This window comes from Pogoniulus pusillus, chromosome 3, assembly GCF_015220805.1.
Source record: "Pogoniulus pusillus isolate bPogPus1 chromosome 3, bPogPus1.pri, whole genome shotgun sequence".
Taxonomy (NCBI): domain Eukaryota; kingdom Metazoa; phylum Chordata; class Aves; order Piciformes; family Lybiidae; genus Pogoniulus; species Pogoniulus pusillus.
Genome location: NC_087266.1, coordinates 4989603 through 5015072, shown reverse-complemented (window position 1 = coordinate 5015072; position 25470 = coordinate 4989603). Strand labels below are relative to the sequence as shown.

Here is a 25470-nt window from a genome sequence, read left to right as displayed (position 1 = left end):
GGCAAAGGTTATGACTGATTTTATCATAACCCAGCATACTGGGCTGTTGAGGAGGAGGAAGAAGGTGGTCTTACCTTAATCTTTCACACAAGCCCTGGACTGTGCTTCACAAGAATTTGTACCCTGATGGTCACCAGTTTGTGCAGAAGCACACAAAAGCACATCTTTTTTCCAGCTGAGCCCTGTTACAGACAATTCACATTTTTTATATTCTGAGTGCAAGCAAAACACTAAAAAGCATTTGTTCCCTGCTGGCAACAGGCCCACACTGAAAGCCTCATTTGTAGCAAGGTGAAGACTGAAGGAAACTCTGCACTAAACTCCTCAAATGTGGGTAAGTGCACTATATACACTAAAGGTAGCAGCATCAGGGTTGGGATGTTTGTTTGTTTTTATGGATACTTGTAGGAAGAAATTTTGAGTCTCCTGCTCTGTACTGATCATTTTATGATCCTCCATTTTAGTGATTTCAGTGCTGGGTCATAGGTTAGCCTGGATGATCTCTGAGGTCCCTTCCAACTGGATGCTTTCTGTGATCCCTTATGATCCTTCTGGACAAGCCTTAGGCTGTTGAGAAGAGGAAAGTTCCATGTCTGTCATAAAATCATACAGCTGCATAGGTTAGAAAAGACCTTTAAGATCTCCATGTGATGAAAAATAGTGTCTACCTGCAGATATGATGATCTCAAACTCTTCAAAGCTTCTCTGGCATGACCTTCTGTTGGAAGAACAGAAAAGACACCTAAATAGTTTTTGGGGGGGCATATTTATATACCTTGTTCAGTTATGAACAGCACAAGTTTGTTGCCATGAACATTATGAAAAACCAGCTTGTGAAAAGCCAGTGCCATTATGGGGTGTAGTAGAAGGGCTGTGGTTAGTAGGTCAAGAAAGGTTCTCCTCCCCCTCTACCCTGCTGAGGTTGCATTTGGAATATTGTGTCCAGTTCCGGGGCCTCAGTTAAGGAAGGACCTCAAGGAACTGCTTGAGAGAGTCCAGCACAGACTGTCATCATGAAAATGATGGAGTGGAACATCTTCCTTGCAAGGAGAGCCCGAGGGAGCTGGGGCTCTTTAGCATGGAGAGGAGGAGACTGAGGAGTGACCTTATTCATGTTTACAAATATGTAAAGGGTGCCAGGAGGATGGAGCCAGGCTGTGCTCAGTGATGCTCAATGACAGGACAAGGGGCAACGGGTGCACGTTCCATGTAAACATGAGAAAGTTTTTTACCTGTGAGGGTGACAGAACACTGGAACAGGCTGCCTACAGAGGTTGTGGAGTCTCCCTCTCTGGAGGTATTCAAGAACCTGCCTGGATGCATTCCTGTGTGACCTGGTATAGGTGTTCCTGTTCTGCCAGGGGGGGTTGGACTGGACGATCTTTCAAGGTCTCTTCCAGCCCCTAACCTCCTGTGACTCTGTGTGAAATATCTTAAGTAAGGAATCATCCAGCTGCTGTTGGTGAGACAACTCATGATGGTGGGACTAAGGCCGCCTACTACAGCACAGGTCAGGTCATTCAGAGATTGATGGTGCTGCACTCCCTGCAATACACTATGCACATAGGAAATACATTTGGTATTTTATTAAGGAAACAAAGCAATTAATCAGTGCACATTTTAAGCAGAAAAAAAAAAAACAAACCCAACAAAAAAGAAAAGAAGCACCTCAGACGTTCATACCGTAACAAAAGTTCTGTGGAAGCTGCATTTTATTTGAAAATCCACCCATTTTTGCTAACATACATTTTCATATTTTCAACAAAAATAGAATCTGCAGAGACAATGCAGCAAGTATGCTTAATTCATGTACAGAATTGCTTTCATATCACGGACTATCCTTCTGAAGGCCCCACTGCACCCAGAAGTTGTGATGTATTTACACAAAGCACCGATCAACAGTGCTGCTTTAGTTCTCCGATAACTAAACACCCACTAGACACGTGTGAGGAAGCTACTTCCCCTTCTTTTAACAGGTACATGATCGCAAACGTGGCGCTAGCCAAATGAAAAGGCTTTCCCCCCCCAGCACACAACACCTCCTTGGATTTTTTTTGTCTTTTTGTTTGTTTTGTCTTTTATAGAAAAGAAGGAAAGTCTTAAAGTGAAAGCAATTCCTCACATTCATTTTGGAAAGGCCTTATAATGTCAAATGTAAAAATAATGACATGCCAAGCACAAAGCAGTAAAGTTCCTTCCCAATGCACTAATGCTGAATTAAAAATGTAGTGCTTCTTCTAGTCAGTTAACTGTTCCCTTGCAAAACCCTAGGCACAGAATTGACTATAAGGATTAATGCATTTTACAGCTCTTCCCTAATTCCCATATATACTGAGAATTCATTAGATTCAGACCTTTTAAAATATTTAGTGCTCTGTATGTCAGCTGAAAAGCTTTCTGAATCAGATTCATTCTTTGTGGATAAAAATCAGACATACTGTATACACCCAGACTCATTTTTCATAAGGAGGTTTGCCTTTTTTTGATACAATATTAATGTTAAGTTGATAATCATAAATAAATACAAACAATAATACATAAGGAATGTCTACTGCAAACTGAATATATCATTTAAAAAAAAAAGTTAATTTCCATTACTGCTGTGTCTACATTTGTGAGGACTGAAGAAAAGGTAACTGCAGAATTAAGAGTTAGGATTTGACCCTCCCCTGCCCAAAGTCTTGTTTTGAGTTACAGTAAAGGACACATCTCCACTCCAGACAGCACTTCCAAACACCAATCTCAATTCCCACAAAAAAAGGCTTCTTTCTGTTTGCTACCAATTATGGACATTTTCAGAAGCTGAAAGTATTGATGTGTTAGTCACCTGGACAAGAAATAGATCTGTCTCAATTCATGGTAATTCTTGGCTTTGTCTCGTACAGTGACGGTTTCTTACGGAGCTGTCCCGGCTTCCTTCATCGGTCTTCATCATTTCATGGCCTCACTTAATGGAAGAGGAGAGGTTGAGAGACTGAAGTTCATTTTCTCCTGGAAATGGGGGTTCACTTGTGAGCACATCTTTTTGGAAACCTTCCTTTCTCTTCCATTTAATGCAGTTACATAAACTGAATCTGGAAAGATGAGAAAGCCTCATGTTAATGTCCCACAGAAGCAGGGCTTCACTAGAAAGCTGTTTTCTTCAAAAAACTCCCGTTCTTCAAGTGCCTGAGCTACCCCAAGATACGGAGTTTTGAACAGGAATAAAGGTTTGACAAAAATCAGGGCCAGAAAACAATCAAAAGGTCATCAAGATGTTCTTCCTGCTACACCAGCCTCTGGAACAACTCTCTGCATTAAGCTGACTTGTCCAACAATAAGAAAATCCCCAACTCATCTGTGCAACGTTGTCACCAGCGGCAGCACAACACACACCAACATCAAAATGAAGAGAACTCAAGTCATTTTTCATGCTGAACCAGAGGGAGGGCACAAAGAAAAGCAGACACAGTGTGCAGTAAAGCCTACTCCTTACACTCCTTCCTTACAACGTACTCTTGATTTTTTCCATGTTTTCCCTCATTTTAGTATTTAATTCTCACCTGCCCTGACTGGAAAGAAGAGAAGAGCTCCAGTGCACGTGTACCAGAACTAAGCCTTTGCATGCATGAAACCAGTACCTCCTCCTGCATAAAGTGAACTCCTCAGTGCTGTGCTCGTGCAGACTGACAGCAGCAGCCAGGGGTTTGCTGCTGACCACAATCCCTAAACATCTTCCTGCCCAAATGGCAAACACCAGGAAGTACCAGCTCCTTCTCCCTAACTGCAGCAAGCACCACCGGTGCCGATGCTGGCAGGTCAGAAGGCAACTATCAGATGTCACTTCCAGTGACTTGGGCAGGCCTTTAAACCGCAGCAGTTACATATATTGAGTTTCCAACTCACTTCCACAATGCTTCCAACTCAACATGACTTGTTCCTATTTTCTTCATAAGGGTTACTACAACTTGAATTAGAACTTCAATTTTGTGTATCACAACAAAACAGCATCTCCCCAGAGTAACAGACAATACCTAAGTTGTTCTATAAGAAATCCTGGAGAGAGAGCTCTGCAAAGGGATCCTTTCCTGAGGCTCTGTGAGGACTCTGACTGGAAGGGCTGGATGCTGCAGACAGCTAGTAGAAAAGACGACAGAGAAAGGGAAAGAAAAAGAAAAAAAGGTCTCAGAATGACAGAATATGAAAGCTGAACGTGTAATGAAAGGACAAAGAGGCAAACCTGGCAGAAATCAACTATTAGAACAAGGTGTTTGGTCATGTGGAAAACAGAAAGCCTTGTCAATGGTTGGTGTAATGCAGAAACAAGCTGGACATGACTCTCCAAAAAGGAAAGTTCAGCTGGTGTTTGCCCAATCAGCAGATAACTGCATCTTCACTGCAGCTTTCTTCAAAAGAAGATACAAACATTAAGCCTGAGTTCTGTGAAACAGGTTAGCACTCTCCCTGCATTACTGGCAGCCCTATGTACTGGCACACACAAATGAGGGCAGGATCTGGCCAGAGCATGGCAGCTTTCCAGACCTTCTCCAGAAATAACAGCTCTCAGCATCTTTTCCACTCAAAGTAAGATCTGTATAAAATGAGGCTGGAGAGCAGGCAATGGATAGTTGTGAAATTGGGGCCTAAAAGGAGAACAGAATATATTTTGGGGGTAGAAGATTAAAAATAGATGAGTTTGTCAGCTGCTGCCATTTTAGGTGAGAACTGAAGCCTGAGACCACAAGTCTATACTCTCTGTATTAAAAACAATAATCACATCCTGTAGCCAGGTACTTAAAGCACCACAAGACAAATTAATCCACATAAAGCACATCATTTACAAGTAGATAACATTGCTGTTTCAGCTGCTGCTACTGGAAGGGACCAATAACCTGCAGGCTGTAACTGAAGGAGTATTTGCTATTTGTTGATTTTTTTAAAGCCCTTTTCCTTTTTTGTTAGTGCTTTCCCAGTTATAAAAGGTGCTTTATTTACTTCTGTTTGCCTTCCTCCCTCATAGGGCTTGCCGGGTTTTGCTGTTACAATTAACACAACCAGATTTCTCCATTTTGGGTTCCAACACTCCTAAGTTTACTCATAATTGAGTTAATCACCATTGCATCCCTGCACTTCATGCCCATGCCATTTGCATGCCCATTAAGTTTGGAAAGCCTGAATGCCTGCTGACCTCGGCATGACAGAGAACACGCTAATGGGAAATGCTGGCAGATGTGCCTAGAGTATTGCCATTGCACATTCACAGCTTCCAGGTTAATGTCTATCTCAGAAACCATGTGAGGAGATAGATTTTTTTCAGGGTAAATATTCTCTATCTGGGTTGAAATCTTTATCCCCAAGGGACGTTTGGATCCAGTCTCTATAAGCAGATTGTAGAAGAGTCATGAGACAGGATGGGAAGTGCTTGAAAAGCAGTTTCAGGCTGTCAGAAGTTCCCCTTTTAAGTTTGGTTCTTCCCTTTGGAAAGCTGTAGCTGACACCCACCCACATTCTCCAGGATTTGAGCCAGACTAATGATAAAGTACAACAGTCTGAACTTCAGCAAGGCACACCTGCAACTTGGTGCCATGAGACATTCCTCATCTTCATGGTCAAATGGCTGGAAGTCACATATGAAAAGTCCTGTTAAACTGAGTTGGCCAATGTCCAACTGATACCAAGTACAACATAATATCCCAGTTTGAAAGCAGTGTGGAAGCCTGGTAGAGCTCTGCCATTTATGCAGCATCAGCAGGTAACCGTAAATAGAGGTGAATTTGTAGGAAGCCTATTCAGAGTAAATACTGGGAGAAAACCCAATCTGACAATGCTACTTCCTAGACATCACAGCCAAAGAGACCAGACATAGTATCTTACAATAAATACATATTTTAATCAGATGCCTCCAACTAAAAAAAGAGGTCTAAAAGAAAAAAAAAACAACTCTAAGTACACTTTGACAGTTTCCTACTTAGCATCTCTATAGAATACTGGTTATAAATAGATCTGAAAACCTCAACCTACTGCAGCAGTTTCCCAGAAGCAGCATTTGAAACAGCAGCACTGACCACCACTTTCTCTAGTGCTAATATATCTAGAACTGTGATATAGCCTCCTTACTGCCCAGCACTTGTGTGACCCAAAATGCAACATGACCTTATTGCTGTCTACAACTACCTGAAGGGTGGTTGTGGCCAGGAGGAGGTTGCTCTCTTCTCTCAGGTGGCCAGCACCAGAACAAGAGGACACAGCCTCAGGCTGCGCCAGGGGAAATTTAGGCTGGAGGTGAGGAGAAAGTTCTTCACTGAGAGAGTCATTGGACACTGGAATGGGCTGCCCGGGGAGGTGGTGGAGTCACTGTCCCTGGGGCTGTTCAAGGCAGGATTGGACGTGGCACTTGGTGCCATGGCCTAGCCTTGAGCTCTGTGTTAAAGGGTTGGACTTGATGATCTGTGAGGTCTCTTCCAACCCTGATGATACTGTGATCCTGTGCTGGATCAGACACAAGGCTTGTCTGACCTCCAGCAGCACTCATCAGCTCTTGCTGCTTCCAAAGACAAAAGCTCCCCAGTCACAGCAGCACACAAGTCCATCTCCAAGTAAGTGTTGGGCTGATGCTCATCTCTTTCTTATTGAGCAAGTCTGTCAAGCTTCTATAGCATGTATTTTAGGACTGATGTGCCAAAAGGAGTGCACGTAAAGTCTACTTTCTGGCCCAAGTCTGTGCTGACCTCTCTACCCTGTTTGTCCAGTTTGAAAAAAAACCACCAAAACAACTAAGCAAGAAAAAAGCTCAACAAAACTCAACCAAAAAAACAACAACAAAAGCCCACCCAACCCCACAGAACCACCAGGCTTATTTACACATGTATTTATCACCACCAGGCAATCACTCAAAGCACCCTCTGTCCAGTTCAGTGACGTTAGTGACTGCAGGGTTACAATTCACACATATGTGAGCAGTAGGCCATCTGATTTCTTCTTTAATCATAACATTTTCCCTACCCAGTTGCTTCCCCTCCTGAGGCTACCTCGTTTTGGGGGTAAAATCAGATCACAACACTTAAATCCACATTAGTGATTCGCCAGTAGTGTATCATTTTATGTTAGCCAAGATCATAGAATCAACCACAGACTGGTTTGGGCTCAGAAGATTCCAAAAGATCATTTATTTCCAATGCCCCCTGCCATGGGCAGGGACACCCTCCACTACACCAGGTTAATTCAAGGCCTCATTCAAAGATCATCAATTTCCAATGCCCTCTGCCATGGACAGGGACACCTTAGAATGGTTTAGGTTGGAAGAGACCCCAAGGATCATCCAGTTCCAACCCCCTGCCATAGGCAGGGACACCTCCCACTAGAACAGGTTGCTCAAGGCCTCATCCAACCTGGCCTTGAACACCTCTAGGGAGGGAGTAGCCACAACCTTCTTGGGCAACCTGTGCCAGTGTCTCACTACCCTCACTGCACAGAACTTCTAACATCTAGTTTAAATCTGCCCTCTGCCTGTTTAAACTCATTATCCCACATCCTGTCATTACAAGACCTTGTAAATAGTCCCTCCCCAGCCTTCCTGTAGGCCCCCTTCAGATACTGGAAGGTCACTATAAGGTCTTCTCAAAGCTTTCTCTTCTCCAGGCTGAAGAGTCCCAGCCTGTCCTCATAGCAGAGCTGCTGCAGTCCTCTAAGCATCTTCACAGCCCTCCTCTGGACTCACTCTAACAGTTCCATGTCCTCCTTGTACTGGGGGCTTCAGAACTGCACTCAGCATTCCAGGTGGGGCCTGATGAGAGCAGAGTAAAGAGGCAGAATCACCTCTCTTGCCCTGCTGGCTGCTTTCCTCTAGACCAGGTTAATCCAAAGCCTCATCCAATCTAGCCTTGAACACTGTCAGGGAGAGGGCATCCACAACCTTCCTGCCCAGCCTGTTCCTCTGTCTCACCACCCTCACTGTAAAGTATTTCTTTCTAATATCCAATCTAAATGCATTATCTTCGAACCCAGCTTAATTAAGATGTTTCTTTCTGAACTATGACTAGCATCTTCACAAGGATTTTCAAAGCAACTCTTTTATAGTCATTCTCAATTGTTTCAAATTAAGTTGCCAAGAGTACCCAAAGTACTCTTGCTTTTGATAGCAACAATGAGAAATCAAGTTGCACACCTGTAAACACTTGAAAGAGAAACAAAATAGTATGGCTAGAGGCAGGGAAAAATACTAAGACTAACCTTTAAAGAGTATCAAGTCAAGAATACCAGTTCAAATTGCAGAGAAACTGGACAACACTGGGATGTCTATTCTGTTTAACCAGGCTGCACACAAAGCAGGAGGAATTTCCAACATGCTACAATTTGGCAATATAATTTTCTGGCAACAACTTAATATCTGTCATTATGCCTTTAAGTACCTTCAAGTTATTTATTCCAGACAGAAATTAAAATCTATCCACAGACAGAGGTTAAGTGATACAATCTGGTGCTTTAAACATAAGTATTAAAACCTATTTGCTTTTAGTCACCAGGATACCATAGACAAAACATGTATTAGAGTCCCAGCGATTCTAATCCATGTGATCCATGTTGGCCATATGCCTTCCAGAAAACTATTCCTGAGTGAGCTACCCTAGGTGATCCTGCCTTGGCAGGGAGGTTGGACTTGATCTTTGGAGGTTCCTTCCAACCTCTAAAAGTTCTCTAATTCATAGAATCAACCAGGTTGAAAGAGACCTCCAAGATCAGCCAGTCCAACCTAGCACTCAGCCCTAGCCAGTCAACCAGACCATGGCACTAAGTGCCTCAGCCAGGCTTTTCTTCAGCACCTCCAGAGGTACCGATTCCACCACCTCCCTGGGCAGCCCATTCCAATGTCAATCACTGTCTCTGTGAAGAACTTCCTCCTAACATCCAGCCTATACTTTCCCCAGCACAACTTGAGACTGTGTCCCCTTGTTCTGTTGCTAGTTACCTGGGAGAAGAGATCGAACCCCACCTGGCTACAGTCTCCCTTCAGGTAGTTGTAGACAGCAATGAGGGCACCCCTGAGCCTCCTCCAGGCTAAACACCCCCAGCTCCCTCAGCCTCTCCTCACAAGGCTGTGCTCCAGGCCCCTCACCAGCTTCGTCTTCCCTCGATGGACACATTCCAGTATCTCAACATTTCTATTGAATTGAGGAGCCCAGAACTGGACACAGCACTCAAGGTGTGGCCTGACCAGTGCTGAGGACAGGGACAGAATAACCTCCCTTGTCCTACTGGCCACACTGTTCCTGATACAGGCCAGGATGCCATTGGCACTCTTGGCCACCTGGGCACACTGCTGGCTCATCTTCAGCTACTATCTATCAGTAGCCCCAGGTCCCTCTGTGCCTGGCTGCTCTCCAGTCACTCTGTCCCCAGCCTGTAGCACTGCTTGGGGTTGTTGTGGCCAAAGTGTAGAACCCTGCACTTGGCCTTGTTAAATCTCATCTCATTGGCCACTGTCCACCCATCCAGATTGTCAGGGTCCATCTGCAGGGCTCTCCTACCCTCCAACAGATCGAATCTGTGATTCCTTAAGCTTTGTTGGTACTCCAGGAACATACACTTGTTACAGCTTTATTTTCTGCTTCCTGCCACAGCATAAGCATGCACTAGCAAACAGACAGACATGCTCTCAGAACCTCCTCAGGACTAAGCATTAAGTGAAATCAGTGTAACAATACTGTAGTACCCTTCTAAGGCTACACATCAGTAAATGCCACCTCTGCAGATAGGGGGAGAGCATTTCTCACAAGCAGCCTTTGTTTCAGTTTGGTTGCTATACTGGGGTCAGACTTCTGAGACCTCAACACCTGCAAGCAACAGAGACTCTGTCTCAGGGAAAACCCTTCCAATGATGCAATGATCCTTAATGATCCGAAAGGTGTGCTTTCTACCAAATCAATTCTCACAGGAGCCAAATGCCTTGTCAGATAAGCACAATAAATACAGCTCTGCACACCTCACTTGTGACTAATTCCCTCCTTTTCCTGTTATGACAGCCAGCTGGGATTCAACCCAGACCAAGCCCTGCAATGTCAAATGAAGCAGAAAGGCTCAGTCAGCTGTTCACACCTACCTACCTGGCGGGTAGGTAAATTAGGCAGGCAGGCTGTTTTTTTCCACGGGGCCATTTTCAAATGGAAATAGCAGACAACAACTCCTATTCCTGAGGATTCTTTCACTTTCTCTCTATTTAAGAGCTGTCATAAACTTATTTTCCCCTTGAAGTACTATAAAACCCATGTGAAGGATACTGAATCACTTGTCTGATGGGCCTGTGACTGTGCAAAGCAGCTCTCAGAAGTCCAAGAAAAAGTCAGCAGAAAACTCCATTCCTAGCTCAGGTAATCTATCAGCATCCCTTTCAAATAAAGCCTTTCAAAATAATAACAAAAAAATAATCTGCCCACAAGTCTGTGTTTTAAGGAGGACAAGAGACATGCTGTATGCTTACTGGCAGCACACAGCACAGTCACTTGCTAAAGCATCAGCAGTCGGGCACTGGAGATAAGTTTGAGGCTCTTTCCCCTGCAATCTACTGCTGAGTTTTTCTCCCTCCACACATACACCAAAGTGCAGTCACACATGCATGCTTTTCAGCAGTCAGCTACAGAAACAGAGCTCTTCACATAAGATCAACATCAGTCCTGACATACTGCATTTTTCTATCAAGTCGTGATGTACTGTGTGAAGTCTGACAAAAACATGTGACTGCTGAGTAAAGGCACACTTAACACTGGAGTCTCCATCTGCCAGCTAAACTGGGTTCTGTCTCCAGCCACAGTTCAAACACAAAGTCTTCATGACCTCAGTATATTCTGAAAATAGAATCAAGGTGTTCAAGGCTGTCCATCCTTCCTCACCCCTACTTATTTTTCCTACTGCAAAAAAAAAAAAAACATCTTCAGATGGCTGTAGGGTGAGAAAAGTGAATTCAGTGACAGAATTCTGCAAAACAATAAAAAGGTAGGTATTTAAGTCCAGTATTAGTCAAGTCAGTTCTCAATGCTCAGAGCAACCCTTCAACACACTTGCATTCCTGTATGCTAGGTGATGAATCAACACCCAACAGAAGCAGCAGAAGAGCAGGCAATTTAAGGAATGCTCCCTGTAACATCACACTTGTACTTAACAGGGAAAAGTCAGACAGGTTGGAAGAGCTGTTGCCTTCACTATGCTGCAAATCATGTCTTCTGCGAAACAGGGAGGAATGCAGACAAAGTAAGGGTTAAAACTAGATGCATGCAATGACTCCTACAGGGCAGTCAGTTCTAACAGCCAGGTGCTGGGTGGAAGTTCCACCAGGTTTTGATACAATGTACTTTTCCAACCGATCTACAGTATTCATTAATTAAAAGGTTACATACAACCTGTGTGTCCTCTGCAAAACCGTAGAGTGGTTTGGGTTGGAAGGGACCTCTGAAGGTCAACTAGTCCAACCCCACCTGCAGTGAACAGGGAACATCTTTACATCTGGCTGCTTACAGTCCTGTCCAACCTCACACTGAATGCTTCCAGGGCATCTACCACGTCTCTGGGAATCCTGTTCCAGTCTTTCACCACTCTCACAGTAAAAATGTCTTGTTCCCATCTACTTTAAATTTACCCTTGTTTAGTTAAAAACTATTATTCCTTGTTGTGTCAAAACAGGTCCTGCTGAAAAACATGTCCCCATCTTTCTTACAGGCCCCCTTTAAGTTCTGAAAGGGGACAGTGAGGTCTCCCCAGACCCTTTTCTTTTTCAGGCTGAAACACCTCAGCTCTCTCACACCGTCTTCACAGCAAAGGTACTCCAGTCCTCTGACCATTTTCTTAGTCCTTCTCTGGACCTGTTCTAACATGTCCCATCCTTCTTACACTGAGGACCTCAGAGCTGGGCACAGTACTACAGGTGGCATTTCATCACAGCAAAGGAGCAGGAATCACCTCCCTTGACCTGCTGGTCACTCTTTTCTGGTGCAGCACAGAGGTATGCTGGGCTGTAAGAGCTATCACTTATGCTGTCATATAAACACACAGCTTACAATTAGAAGCTTACAACTACAGGCAGACTCTGTTACTTGATAAACTAAGTGTAACAGGTCAAAAACCAGTGCCACATGCACTTAGCAAAAAGCTATGATGGCACAGTCTCACAAAGCCACACTTAGAGGAAAAGCAGCCCAGAACATGAATTTCAAGGAAGAAGCTTGTCTTCATCAAACAGAACTGGTATGAACTATTCCTGTCCTTTCAGCACAGACACAGTGCAAGAAAAACAATGCCTTCAAAATGCTATCCTCTTGCTTCCCTGAAACAAACAATGCTGCCAACATTAGAAGCTACAAAAAGCAATCCTTATATGAACCACTGGGCTTGTGCAACACATTTGCCCAATGCAAGAAAATACCAAAATACTCTTGAAGAAACTGACCCACCTGTAACTGGTCCCCAACACTAAGGATTTTATATGTACCCACCTGTGCTCCCGGTACAGGACCAAAAGGATTTGGTGGTCTCATAACTGGCTGACTGTATATTAAAGTTGGCTGTGTCATTACTGGTATTCCTCCCATCTGTGATGGCTGAAAAAATCCAGACAACATTAAATCACACATAGCACTAACACACTGCAAGTATTTAAGAAGAGAAAAGATGATGGCAAAGAGGTAAAAACTCTTGGTCGTAACTGATAAGAGGCAGTTCTAGAAATTGTTTCCAAAACACTCGGCAAATAAAGGTTAAGAGAAAGGGACATTGGAGCCTTCTCAAGGAATACTCTCTGTAACAACTGAGCCTGTTCAATCTCTTGCTGCAAAGATGTGAGGCACTGAAGTAATGAAGCACAAGCATTTATGCTGGTCATTTTTGTCCCAAAACTGAGGTCTGGCAGCATGTCTGTGCCTGCCTTCAAAAGCATAGGAATGGTTTTTCACAGTCGACAGAGCTCAAGGAAATTTGGAAACTGAGAACTGTATGTAAAGTCATGCTGCAATCTGAATTGTTACTGACACTCCAGCTGAGCCAAACCAAGAATTTAATATCTGTAATAGTCTTACGAGTCAGGTTTTGAGAGTCTGGGGTTTTGGGTTTGTTTTTTTTTACAAGACACCTTTATCTGGGGCTGCTTTTGGCATGTCCCTCAGGCATTAGTTGATGCCCAGCAGTAATCCTAAGTAAAACAATCCCCATTCCAAGCAGTTTTCCCTTGACTAATCCTGATACTCCTCCTGTCATGCCAACCAGCTGTTTGGGCAATCAGATGGTCAACTCGTTTGAAAAAAAGTGACACTGATGAAAGCATCCTACAAAAAAATGTGAATTAAAAGTGACTGCTGGCACAGTAACCTTCAGCCAGGGAATGTAAAGTAGTAACACAACTGCCTGTCTCAGTATGCCCTCACAAAGGGACACAGGTCTGCTACTGGACTGCCACTTTGAAATGGTCACCCTCAGAACTATGGAACCTACAAATTAAATGCATGGGTCAGTGTTTCAGAGACTCCTAGGAGTAAGCATCCTGAGTAATGGGTGAATGAGCCGGGTCAGTGTTCAGGATGTGTGATAAAGACTACTACTGAATCAAAATAACTAAGAAAATGCTTCCAGTACCATCAGTGCAAAGGTGTGCAGATCAAGTCCAAATTAACACTAAAGACAGATCAGCCACAATGATTCTACACAGAATATACTACAGGACTTCATGGATGGGTACCGGGAGCCATGATACTCTCCCAAAAGCCCCTCAAGAACACAGCTGTCCAGTTCTGCAATTCACTTACTAATTGTATGCAGATTACAGATCATTAATGTAATCTGACTGTGATGGGACATTTGTTACATTAGTCAGAGCCAGTAACTGATTTATTGTTCTCTCCCTTTTTGTTCACTACATCAAAACTAGGAGTTAACGCGTATCATTTCAGAAATATTTGATGTAAGAATAAAAATGTTAACAACTTCTCAGAGCAACAAGCAGGAACATCAAGTTTGTGTCAAAAGCCTTCTCATACTGGTGTTCAATTCTCAGCCAACACCACAACATGCCACAGTGCCACAAACTTGCAGGTTGTTGCAGGTACCTTATGCTCAATTTAGGAGCAAATATTTAAGGAACTTTTCACTCCACTGTTGTGAAGGTAGCTGTGCTAACACAATACAATTATTTCTATGATACACCTATTTGTACACCAGTGAAGAGTCCATTAATAATAGACACTGTCTTAATTTTTATAAGTTTAATAAAAATTGAGGTAAGAAAGGGCAATTTCAGACAAATCCCACTTAGTTCAGAATAAACCAACAGGAGCTGAAATTCAACCATCAGTAAAATAGTTCAGAAAATAGGACTGTTACCAAGCTACAGGCAACCAAATAACACAGAGAGTCTGAGTACTGAGTTGCAGGAGTTCCACTCACCATCCCGTAGCCCATCATTCCTGTTGGCGTTGTGGCAGGATATGCCATGACAGGTGGTGCCTGGTGTAAAAAACAGTGGTGAACTTAAGAGGAGAAGAGATCAGCTGCATACTGGTAATACATTGTCTTCTAAGCTTAGGTCAAGTGCAGCACTCAGCTCATTATGAACATAAAGAATAAACAGCATTGGAAGTCTCATGTGTTTCCAAATTATTGCAGGTGGAACGCAACACCTCAGCTAATCTTGGCAAATCTGCAGTTCTGTTTTGAGTTTCAACCTCTCAGGACTCTGGCTGAACAGACTAAACTGCAAGCTGCCATTCTCTCTGCAACCTGTTTAAAGGACACACTATGAGACAGAAGTTTGAGAGAAAATATTCAAGAAGCAGAAGCATTTTTTTTTTTAATTATGTCAAGAATAAACTTCTTTTTCAATATCAGAAGTAATGATGCTCAAGGAGTCTCCAGAGGGACTTTTACAGACTGAAAGAGCAAATTACCATTACTTCTGCTGACATTACAGGATGTGCACGCTATGGAGATTTTCCTACCATGCTTCAGTACAAATTCAACTCTAACACAAACATCTAACCTGTACTCCCTCTCACTCACCCACTTAGTACAGTGAATTTAATCCGGTGAAGTCCTCTTAGTACTCTGCAGCTCTGTTTATATTATCTTTAATCTAAGTTACCTTTCCTCAAGTTACAATAAGATTGCTGTGAACAGATTAAAACCTGGGGTGAAACTACATTTAGTGAACAGTTTGGCAACATATACAGAGAAAACCAGCTGATAACTCTTAGAAAGAGAAGTGTATTTATGACAGCTCTTTATATCCTAACCATATTATTAGTTCTACAGTTCCATTATCCATTCTTAGTATTAAATCTTAGAAGGATAAGAACTTCTTTTTTCAGACTATAAATTGGTGCTTACAAATATTCATACAGATTGCTGTCTGTTCATTCCACCTCCTGCTGGTCACTCTCTCTTTTCATTCAAAAAACAGCCTAATTTTCAGGTTATTACTGTGGAGATTATAATTCATGACAAGACAAAAATCACACAGATCTTAACACAGATTATTGATAGAGGAAAGAGGGAAGTGACGAAGTATTTGTTATTGGATTAAAGCAAATCAATTGTAACATTAATAGGATATCAGTAAAGCTGCTTCTGAATTAATTTCTAAGGTATCAGCTGCCTTTTCATAAGTAATAGCCAGTGTCACTGGCATTTCAGTTGCCAGCAGAACAGATTTCTCCCATTATCTAAGTTGTCCTGCTCATTTTCAGACAAAGCTATCCTGAAAATTACTGTTTTCTTTATGTATACTCACACCCTACACATATATAAATATGCTGACTACATTTAGTTTTGAGTGCTCTAGTATGGATCTACCATCCTTTAGAATTACCCTGCAATAACAACAGAACACAGGGAAAGACCAATATCACTGTTGACATAAGGAAAATAAATCCTTTGAAATGAAAGGCTGCATTCCTCAGACAGCAAGCACAGGTTGTTGCTTGCCCTTTGTAAACTCTCAGCATGAATTCTCTCTTTTTATATGAGCATTAATGACATATTGGTCTCTCCCCACTAGGGAAAAAAAAATTAGAAACAAATAAGATCTACCATAAATGTGAATAAAGTGCCAAGTGTCACAGAAGCCCATGAGGTTTCATGCAGTTATTCAAACACAGACATTTTTTATCTTCATTCAAAATTCACCAAGTGCATTGAAGACAGCACAGACACGCAACCCAGCTCTCTGGCAGCAAATGGTACAGTTTAAAGCAAGGAAAAAACAATCTTGGTATTTCCCATGCCATCATTCGAGTCAAGAGGCTGCAGACCACCTATGAAGTTTGTGTATGCTAAGGAAAGCTCAATTTTTGGCACATCAAAGATTTTTAAAATGAGAAATGTGTAAATAGCAAGAAGGTTATGAGGTTCTGCAAGAGCAGTGGTTAATATCAGCATGCCAGTCGATTGCAAAAAGGCTGTGGGTTGTTTCACTTACGTATGGTGGAAAATGCATGCCATTCTGTATTTCCCAGGGAGAACAATTACATAATGCAATAACACTGGATTAGAAGCAAATACTTACACAACGGAATATACACAGATAGAATTTTAGTTCACAAAAAACATTGCCTGTTTACCCCAACACATTCTTGTAATTCAAGTCATTCACTGAGACAGACACCTGTGATACTGTCATCGTCATTAGGTTTGCAATTGTTTTGCCTGGTCCATTTATTTGGTATATGCCTTTTTTCCAAGGACGAGAAAGCCGTATTTTCAAAAGCATATTTATTTAGCAAGCAGCAGCAACTCCACAATAAATAGACCAGCAGAGGAAGACAAACTATTTCCACCCCCCCTCAATCATTCCTTTAGAGATTTTTTTTTTATGCTAATAGAACAGTTTCACAAGAAGTGTCTCAACAGTACAGTGATAAAAGCTGTTAGATGTAATGACTTATCACAAGAAGATGCATATATACAAGACATGAGTTATTAAACAAATTCAAGCACAAGTAAACCACCAGTCATTAAAGCAGGTGAGTAGTTACAGTTTCTTCAACACAAACACATCCTCTAATAATGTCCACAAACATTTCTCCCTACATACATGTAGTGAGTTGATAAGGGACACCCAGTGGGGAAGAGGTAGTGGATCCAGAGAGACAAGCTTTTTCTTTCCAAATCCACAACACTATTATTCAGCACTCTGGATTCAACCTCCTCACTCAGTTGCAGAGTTAGATGCAGTAAACCCTTGGGAGTGGTTTGTTATCTATTCTGTTCATGTACAGTTTCTCCAGGTACTGGTGAAAGACTGTGTAGGATTCCTGTGCAAAACTCTTACCATTGTGAATGTTACTCATGTAAACTTTTTTGTTGTGCTCTGGAGGTTTGTTTTTGGGTTTGGTTTTGTTTTTTGTTTTTTTTTGGGGGGGGGGGGGGAGTGGCAGCATGCGATTAAGAGCCCTGACTACTACCCCAAAGCCCTTGCCAATTCTACCTGCTACCACAGACACTATGAAATTGATCATTACAACTGACTGACATGTGTTAAAACAATTGCACACACTGGAGCAGGAAAGCAGTAATTAAGTATATTTAGAAAGCTAAAGCTCACACTACTGCACAGACATCTCTGTGGGTGTCAAGAGGTTTAATCTTTCATCCTCTTCTCATCCTCAGAGCAAGCTGAGCTGTCATGTTACACACAGCTGACAAATCAGCCCGAAGAGCTTGTCACGCTTCTGTTTTTCTAGACTGCAAAGAAGACCCCCAATACCATCACTGGCAATATAATTACAGGCTGCTAATTTGCTGTAAGAAAGGCTGGTCAAAAACTAAACTAGTTACCAGAATATTGAAACTACTGAATAAATTGTTCATGTGAACTATTTACTAGAACCACACAGCTAAGAAAAACAAATCCAAGCAGTACACCTCTCAAATTGACCATTTCAACTACCCCTTTCACTGCAACTAAGGCTTAATTCCAGGCCTCTCAGTCACACATTGGCCCATGTATTATTTAAGTTGCAGAGAATTCACTATTTTAAAGTATTTGCTTACCAATGTTGGAGCATTCCATGCAGTTGTAGGTGCAATCTTGGGTTGCCAGTTGGAACCTCCTGTTAGTTTCTTTTCACCTGGCTGAGTCCAGTTTACATCACTTCAAATAAATATTTTAAAGAGTTGTTAGAAAATACTGGATTTTCTTACAAAACTCCATCAGGTAAACACAGTTTCCTCTCAGAAATATTTATTTTCTTAGTGAAGGAATGCATTTAGCAAAGAAGTTGATCAAAGAGCAAAACTAGAAGTGGGTAGATTCAGATTGGATGTTAGGAAGAAGTTCTTCACTATGCGGATGGTGAGACACTGCAACAGGCTGTACAGGGAGATGGGGAAGTTCCATCCTTTGAAGTTTTTAAGGCCAGGCTGGATGTGGCTCTGAGCAACCTGATCTAGTGTGAGGCGTCCCTGCCCATGCAAGGGGAGTTGGAGCTAGGTAAACCTTAAGGTGCCTTCCAGCCCTGACAATTCTATCATCTCAGGAAAGCTCATTTTAGTGAGGAAAAAAGTGAGATAAGATGCTCAACATGAACCACCTCAGCTTTATCTCATCTCAGGTGAGTTCCCCAGTACAGATAAGTCAGTCCAGCTGCCCTTCCTTATGACGGTTTGGTCAGGAACAATCATGTTGATTTCTGAATGGTTTCAGAGTTAGCACAGATGGTCTCAAAAAGCCTAAAATTTGCTAATCATTCCCATCTTTTCTGCTAGAGCAGATGTTCCCTGTTCCAGAACATGTCCTGCTTCAAAATTCACTTGTCTAAAGGTCAGCTACAAGTCAGAGGCTGTAGTTTCACAATCAGCTCAGCCTCACGACATTGAGTCTGTCATGCATGGCAATGCACACCCTCAGATCACACAGAGCATTTAGGAGGCGTGCTGAGATTACCCACAGTGACAAAAACATTTTGGTGAACTCATTCCCAAAATATATACACAAAGACTGAGATGAATCAGACAGGAGGACATCTTGCCTGCTGTTACTACCACTCAGTCTGCTGTCACCTTCCAACAGCTCTCAACAATTCATTATAGCTTGCAGGACAAACAAGTGCATTCCCAAATGTGCTCTGAGGGTTAACATTATGTTGCCACACCTAGGTTTGAACCTGTGCTTCCCTAAAAATTTACTATCAAGAAAATGCTCAACTTTTGATACAGCATACTCACTTTTTAGTAGTTCCATTGCCAATGCCCAAATCTGTCACAAAGTAGAAAAAGATACTATTGAAATTCCGTGGGTTTAAAAGAATTAAACTAAGCATTTACGTTAGTAGTTCAATACTTACTGCCTACGAGATTGGCTAAAGATGAATCCAGATCATCTGACACTAATTTGTTAGGTGGAACTTTGGCAACTGGAAGACTCTGGTTTTGAGAGGCCACTGTTGGTTTTAGGAGACCACCTAGTTCATCAAAGCCTTAGAATGATAAACAAAACGTTATTTGAATCACAGGCCTCCCACAAATGCCATGACAGCCACTATTATTTAACAGACAGCAAGCTCAACACACGGGCTTTAGTACAAAATCTAACTCAGCGATGCTACGCTGCTGAAGGGTAAAACACATCTGACAGAGGATATTTACTACAGAGATTGCATTTTAGTAGTTGAACCTTTATGACATTAGTTTTACAAGGAATGGATTCACAAGGATTGCAATCAAAATGTAAAACAAAATAAAGAATAAACATGTACACTTTGGCTTTTAGTGAGTTTGCCCCAGAGGAATCCAATGTCAAAAGATCAGGAAGTTTGTACTTTTCAGAAGCTCAGGCAGAAAAAGTGCTAACTACGACTACTGCTTGTCCTGGTAGGTCATAAATCCTGCCAGGCCGCTTTAGCCTTTGCTCTCCTCCTGTTGCAGGTCAGGAAGTTGAGTCAGATGAGCAAAGCCTTGAGGGCTAAGGGCTTACCACGATGTGTCAGGTGTCTTGTGCTGCCCCTTAAGGTGCCTGCATGGATCAAAGGAGGCACAAAGCTTTGAATTCATTGCCCAGAACAATGGTGCTAGTGCCTACTGGCCAGCTTGATTTTCAAGTGAAGTATTTAAAGGGGGGTGATTTAGAAACTGCCCTTCTGCATTCAGGCTTTCTACACTAAGCCTCTCTGCCCTTCCTCATTCATGGCTGGTTAACCAGGAATCAAGGCAGCCACGTGTATACAGCTAGCACTGGCAGCTCAGCAGCATCTCCTTCCCTCTTCCTGGAATGTTTTGTATTTTAACCTGGGATCATTATTGCAAGTGTGGAAGTGTCTTTGGTACAGAAAACTTACTCAGGGAGCAAAAGCATCGTGAGTACATATGCTGGAGTGAATGCCAAGACTCCGTAAGTATAGCTTGAATTTTACCTGTTTTCACATGTGCTAGTTTGAGCCTAGCTGGGATATTTTAGTGAGAGGAATTAGATTATAGGCTGTGAAAAGGAAACAATGGTGATGTCTGCTTCACTCATAGGCTTGCTGAGATGTATAAAAACAAGGATACAAACATAGATAAAAGAATTGCTCTCTGGCTGCCTCCCTCTCTCTCTAACCTGATGTATAACCCCCCTGGCCAATTCTCCACACTCACCTTGAATGTAAGGCAAAGTCTGGGATAAGGTAGAGGGCAGGTGGAAGGGTGGTTGGGAGCACCTCCTGGGGACTCTGGTTTCTGAGAGGGCTGTTTTGTTTCTGCAGTACTTTTTAACTTGTATATTTCTGTCTATAGCTGTACACATTGTAAATATCTGCTTGTATATTGTGCTAAGCTGTAAGTATAAAGCTTCATTCTTTGATTTCCAACCAATGAGTCTAGTTCTGGGTGATTTTCTTAAGGGGGGAGGGGGGCAGGTAACACCCAAACCATCACATCACATTACTATTTTCCAAGTTCTGATTGTTTAAACTGTTTAATTCTGTGTAACTACTTCCTGTCGACTGAAAATCCAAAGAATCTCAAGGAATTTTCCCGATATTTAATAGTAATAATTATTATTAATACAGGAATTAATATTCATCATTCATAACTGATTATTAATTTCCAATACACTATCCAACTGAACTGTGGATGCTTTGACAATTTTCTAAAGCCATCTTACCAAAAAAGTAATGTATAGGCAAAGAAGTGCCAAAAATGTGTGGCACACATCTAACGTTGAAATGCAGCCTTACCTCTTCCAACTACACTCTACAAATACAGACTTAATTTCAGCTGACAGCATGGAAAAGGAAAGGCTGTTCACAGCATGGAGTTTTCATGTGCAAAATATTTAAGTGAAGGAAATCAGAGTAAACATTTCAGCAGGGTGCACACAGAAACAATGTGTAAGGAAAAAAAACTGGATGAGGAATGCTGCTACTGACCTCATAAAGTCAGCTTTTCTTCAGCTGGAATGCTGTCACAGCAGTGTACATAAATACAGATTAAGGAGATTTATACCTCAAGAATAAAAAACAGTTAAAGGACATATGTCATCTATTTCAGTAAGTGTCTTACCACCAGAATCTAGGACAACATTAGAAGATTTGTTTCCAAACACAGACTCGAAGTCAACATTAAGGCCAGTTGATGGCTGTGGTTGAGCAACAGGAGACGGAGTGAACCCTGTGGGAGAAGAAGAAAGAATTTGAATGTTTTTATACAGCATTTCCCATGAATCCACCCTCTTTATGCAAGACAAATTAAATAAATATGGAGATTATTTACATACTGCAGAAAGACTAGGAATACATCAAAGGTCCTGATTGTACTCTGACACCGAGAAGCACATAAGAGAAAGAGCTGGAAGCAGTTCATTTGGAGTGACTCCTCCAAAGAAAGGTTTTGTCTCAAAACCTGGACAGACAAGCCATAGAAGATACTTCTCTTACCCCCAGCTGCTAAGTCTCTGGACTAACTATTCACATCTTCCTTATTCTTTTACCAAACACAGTAAAATTGAGGAAACAATCACCATGCTTTAGCAGGAAAAGAGGGTGGCTGGATACAGAATCTGTTCCAAGATTATCTGTCTTGAAGATTGTTCTCACCATGCTTTACATTTGTTTGAACAGTTCTCAGATGCAACGGGAGTAAGATCCGAACCATCCCCATATACCTAGCTAGTAATCTCTTGGCTTAGATGCTTCTCATAGTAACGATTTTTATAGCACCTACTTATGGACACATACTTTGCCTGTTGATCATGCTCTGCAGTAAGTTTCTAGTAACTCAGTCAATGTACAGGGAGTTAAAGCCAAGTTTCATCTCTTCCTCCTATCTGAACTCAGTTCATTTGTCTCCTACGTATCTATACAGGATTGTTCTCCAAATACACCTATTTTTTAACACTGTGAAATTTAATTGCAGCACAAAGCATTGCATATGATGCTCAGCAATATGGAAGTGCTAGGCTGTGTTTCTAAAACTGCATTTTTAAGTGTTATAAATGATCACACACAAGCATGCATCTGCATCACCTTGATATTCTGGCAATCACAGCTAATTATTACTTTCTATGAAAAGCACCAAAACCATGCAATGCCATCTTGAAAACTAGTTCTTCTGGGTTCTAACAGAAACTTTAATGATGCAAAGGAAAAAGAGTAAGTTATCACCAATCCTTCAGTGGCAGAACATCACAATGAGCTGAAATAACTGACCAAGAATACTGCACCACACTTCAATCCTACTGTTTTCCTTAAGTCAGTCATGTTTCAACTAATAACTGTAGGATGTACCCCTTGAACAACAAATACCTGTGAGCTTTGATTACCTGCTCCTTCCTATTTGTCTTAAAGGAAGATGTAACTCGTAACTCAAAATCACTCATCTCGAAGAATTTAAAGCATGTACTTTTCAGTCAAAAGAAATCAAAGAAAACAGCATACAGCAAAACATGGGAAGCAGCAATGTGGGAAAAGCCAGGGAGTAAATAAACAGCAAACCAAAATGAGTATCTTGATGACGTGTGTACTGTCGAGTTGTAACACGCCATTTCAAACACTGTGGACAGGAATTCCTTTGCTGGGATGTCCTACAACTCTTAAAACAGTGCCTGTACTAACAGAAAACTTGACTTAGGATAGCTCCTGTTTTTCTTCAGAAAATAGCCTTAGCTGAAACAAGCTGAGTTTTCTGCTCTCACCTTTTCAGAAGATGCAAGCTGTATGAAGCTAACAAAATGAGACAAGCCAGAAGACAACACAACTCCTTTGATCTAGCCTCTGAAAAAGACTAAATCCTACTTCTGGTATCAACCACTGGCCCAGGGCATTTTGTCTAACATGGATGTTTTGAAAGGTCAGTATTTTTAATGGAGTTCCTTCAGGGAATAAACAGAAAAGACTTGAGAGAAACTCATCATCCCCTTTTTGGATAGGAAACAAAGGAACGGAGTCATACATACTATGTAACCTTTGGTTAAATTACTCTGATTTCTGTTCCAAGACACCAAAGTGTAACTCTACGGTGCTTTTAAGAACTAACTCTTCCACAAACCATTGACTGAAGGTATTCTGACAACCTCCACACTAGCAATGTTAGCACTCCCTGTTCAATCTGGTTTAGACAGTTTATCATCTGTCACAGTCCAGAGCCTGTTGAGTGACTGTCAGGATGGTATTCCAGAGCCAGGATCAGTACTGGGTTTCTATACAGACATCACACACCTGCACAAACAATTGCCCAGTTACTTAACATCGCAGATACCCGTCTCATGTTCCATTGCAATGCTTCGTACTAGTTTAGTGCACTGTTTAAGAGTAATATATCAACAAAAATGCCATAAGCAGCAAGAACATCCCAATGCCTTTATCTTAAAAGCAATGAGGCAGAGTTCAGATGAGAAGGCAGTTATAACATGCAAATCTTGTGTGCTATGTAGTGACACATAAAATAAAAGAGGTCCTGAAGTGGAGAGATACTCATTTCATGGTTAGATTAAATAAGCCTTAGTTTAGCACAAGCTGAAAGAATATGTACCAGTTGTGACAGCATATTTAGCACAAGCACGTGAATACAAGTTGGAGTTGCTGTAACACCACACCTCTGTAGCCAACAACATACCTAGTAGTTCTAGGCACACAACACATTCAGTTTGCTGTGTCTGTGGTATGGCTGTACCCCATTACCTACCTCCAAATAGACCAGCTACAGAAGAAGGCTCATTGCGGAAATGAGAAGCGTTAGGGTAAGCTTGAGGACCACAAAAAGAGTCTGATAAGGCATATGACACAAGAGAGAAAGCCAGAAAAGGAGAAGAGGCAGAGTTACACAGAAAGAGAACCAAAAGACACTGTTCATCTGCTACTCCAAAATTAATTTCAGGTCAGTGGCTAAATCCACACATATAGTCTAACAACATTGAACCAGTGGAAATGAAATCAATACACACTAGACACACAGTAAGAAACAAGTTTACATTATCTATAACACAGAAGGGGAAGGCACAGTTTCAAAGTTACAGCTACACTAGTCTAAGCATTATTTTTATTTCAAGCAAATGCCATGTTTTACACCCTTGGAAGAAATGAGTGTAAAAGTTTCAAGGCATTTTTCTTATACCTGAAGTATAAGGATACAGCCCAATAGCAGATTCATATTTGGTTGCCACAAAGGGATTTAGTGCAGTAAATGGATTGTAATGATCTAAAGAATCAGAAAGAGTTATTTTAAATCCACAGCCACGTTGTTTGTTGTACAGCTAAAATTGCATCTAAGATTTCATGTATCAGTCTGTCAGGAAATCACCCTTTGGTTCTAGGTGCATCTACAGAGCAGGAGACATTGGAAGGGAATGTAATGGACCAATGCCACCCTTCTCCAGCAGCTTTGGGACTGTGATCACAGATCAGCATCTGCCACAAAATTCCACCTGGCTCCTCGGTAACAGCCCTGCACTGGCACAGCGTTTTGTATGACTGCAGAACAAAGTGGAATGAGGAGAGTGATTTGACTGAATTGCAGCCCTACAAAACAACTCTGCATTTCAAATGAGCAGTCTACATTCATATGAACCACATCAATTTCATTTGAAGTGTGGAAAGAGTGATTTAAGGCATAGGCCATGTTATTGCAGAGTTCTCTTCCTGGGACTGTGCAGTTCACAGCGGGAGCTCTTGTGCTTGATCTTGCCTTCTTTCTCTCTCCACTAACCAAAGACAAGCCAAGAAACTACTTAGATAAGGTGACAAAGCATAGGTGAAGTATCTCTGAAGAGATCCCTTCGTTTCATCTCCACAAACCTTCAGAGATACTAAAGACCTCTTTGTTCTGAAAGTCTGGATTCTTCTGGGATCAACTCTAGTGGAGTTCAATGTGCAAAAAGAAAACCCTGGTGGAGCAGCAGAAATTGTCTTTAAGCTCAGCTTTATTTCAGAACAGAACTGACATGCAATTAATTGATTTTTAGTTTATGAAGGCTGAATTCTTCATATTGAAAAGTAATCAAATTACTGTGTAGCTGCACTACCAAAAATATTAGAAATCCTTCTAATGTGA

General features: G+C 41.7%; 1 protein-coding gene across 6 annotated transcripts in view; it reads right to left on the bottom strand.

Annotated features, from left to right (window-relative positions):
- Positions 1–1571: 1571 nt before the first annotated feature.
- PICALM (phosphatidylinositol binding clathrin assembly protein) overlaps positions 1572–25470 on the bottom strand; it is a 77224-nt gene continuing 53325 nt past the window's right edge. The window contains exons 14-23 of one of the 6 annotated variants that reach the window (XM_064169066.1): positions 24106–24186; positions 21487–21594; positions 19293–19424; positions 19174–19204; positions 18001–18100; positions 16427–16450; positions 14398–14457; positions 12459–12563; positions 4014–4116; positions 1572–3074 (exon numbers count right to left, since the gene is read on the bottom strand). In XM_064169066.1, the coding sequence (XP_064025136.1) occupies positions 4024–4116; positions 12459–12563; positions 14398–14457; positions 16427–16450; positions 18001–18100; positions 19174–19204; positions 19293–19424; positions 21487–21594; positions 24106–24186 (734 nt within the window). In that variant the 3' untranslated portion in view covers positions 1572–3074; positions 4014–4023. The remainder of the gene's footprint in view (positions 3075–4013; positions 4117–12458; positions 12564–14397; positions 14458–16426; positions 16451–18000; positions 18101–19173; positions 19205–19292; positions 19425–21486; positions 21595–24105; positions 24187–25470) is intronic. The other 5 variants (XM_064169074.1, XM_064169083.1, XM_064169092.1 and 2 more) reach the window with 5 other exon arrangements.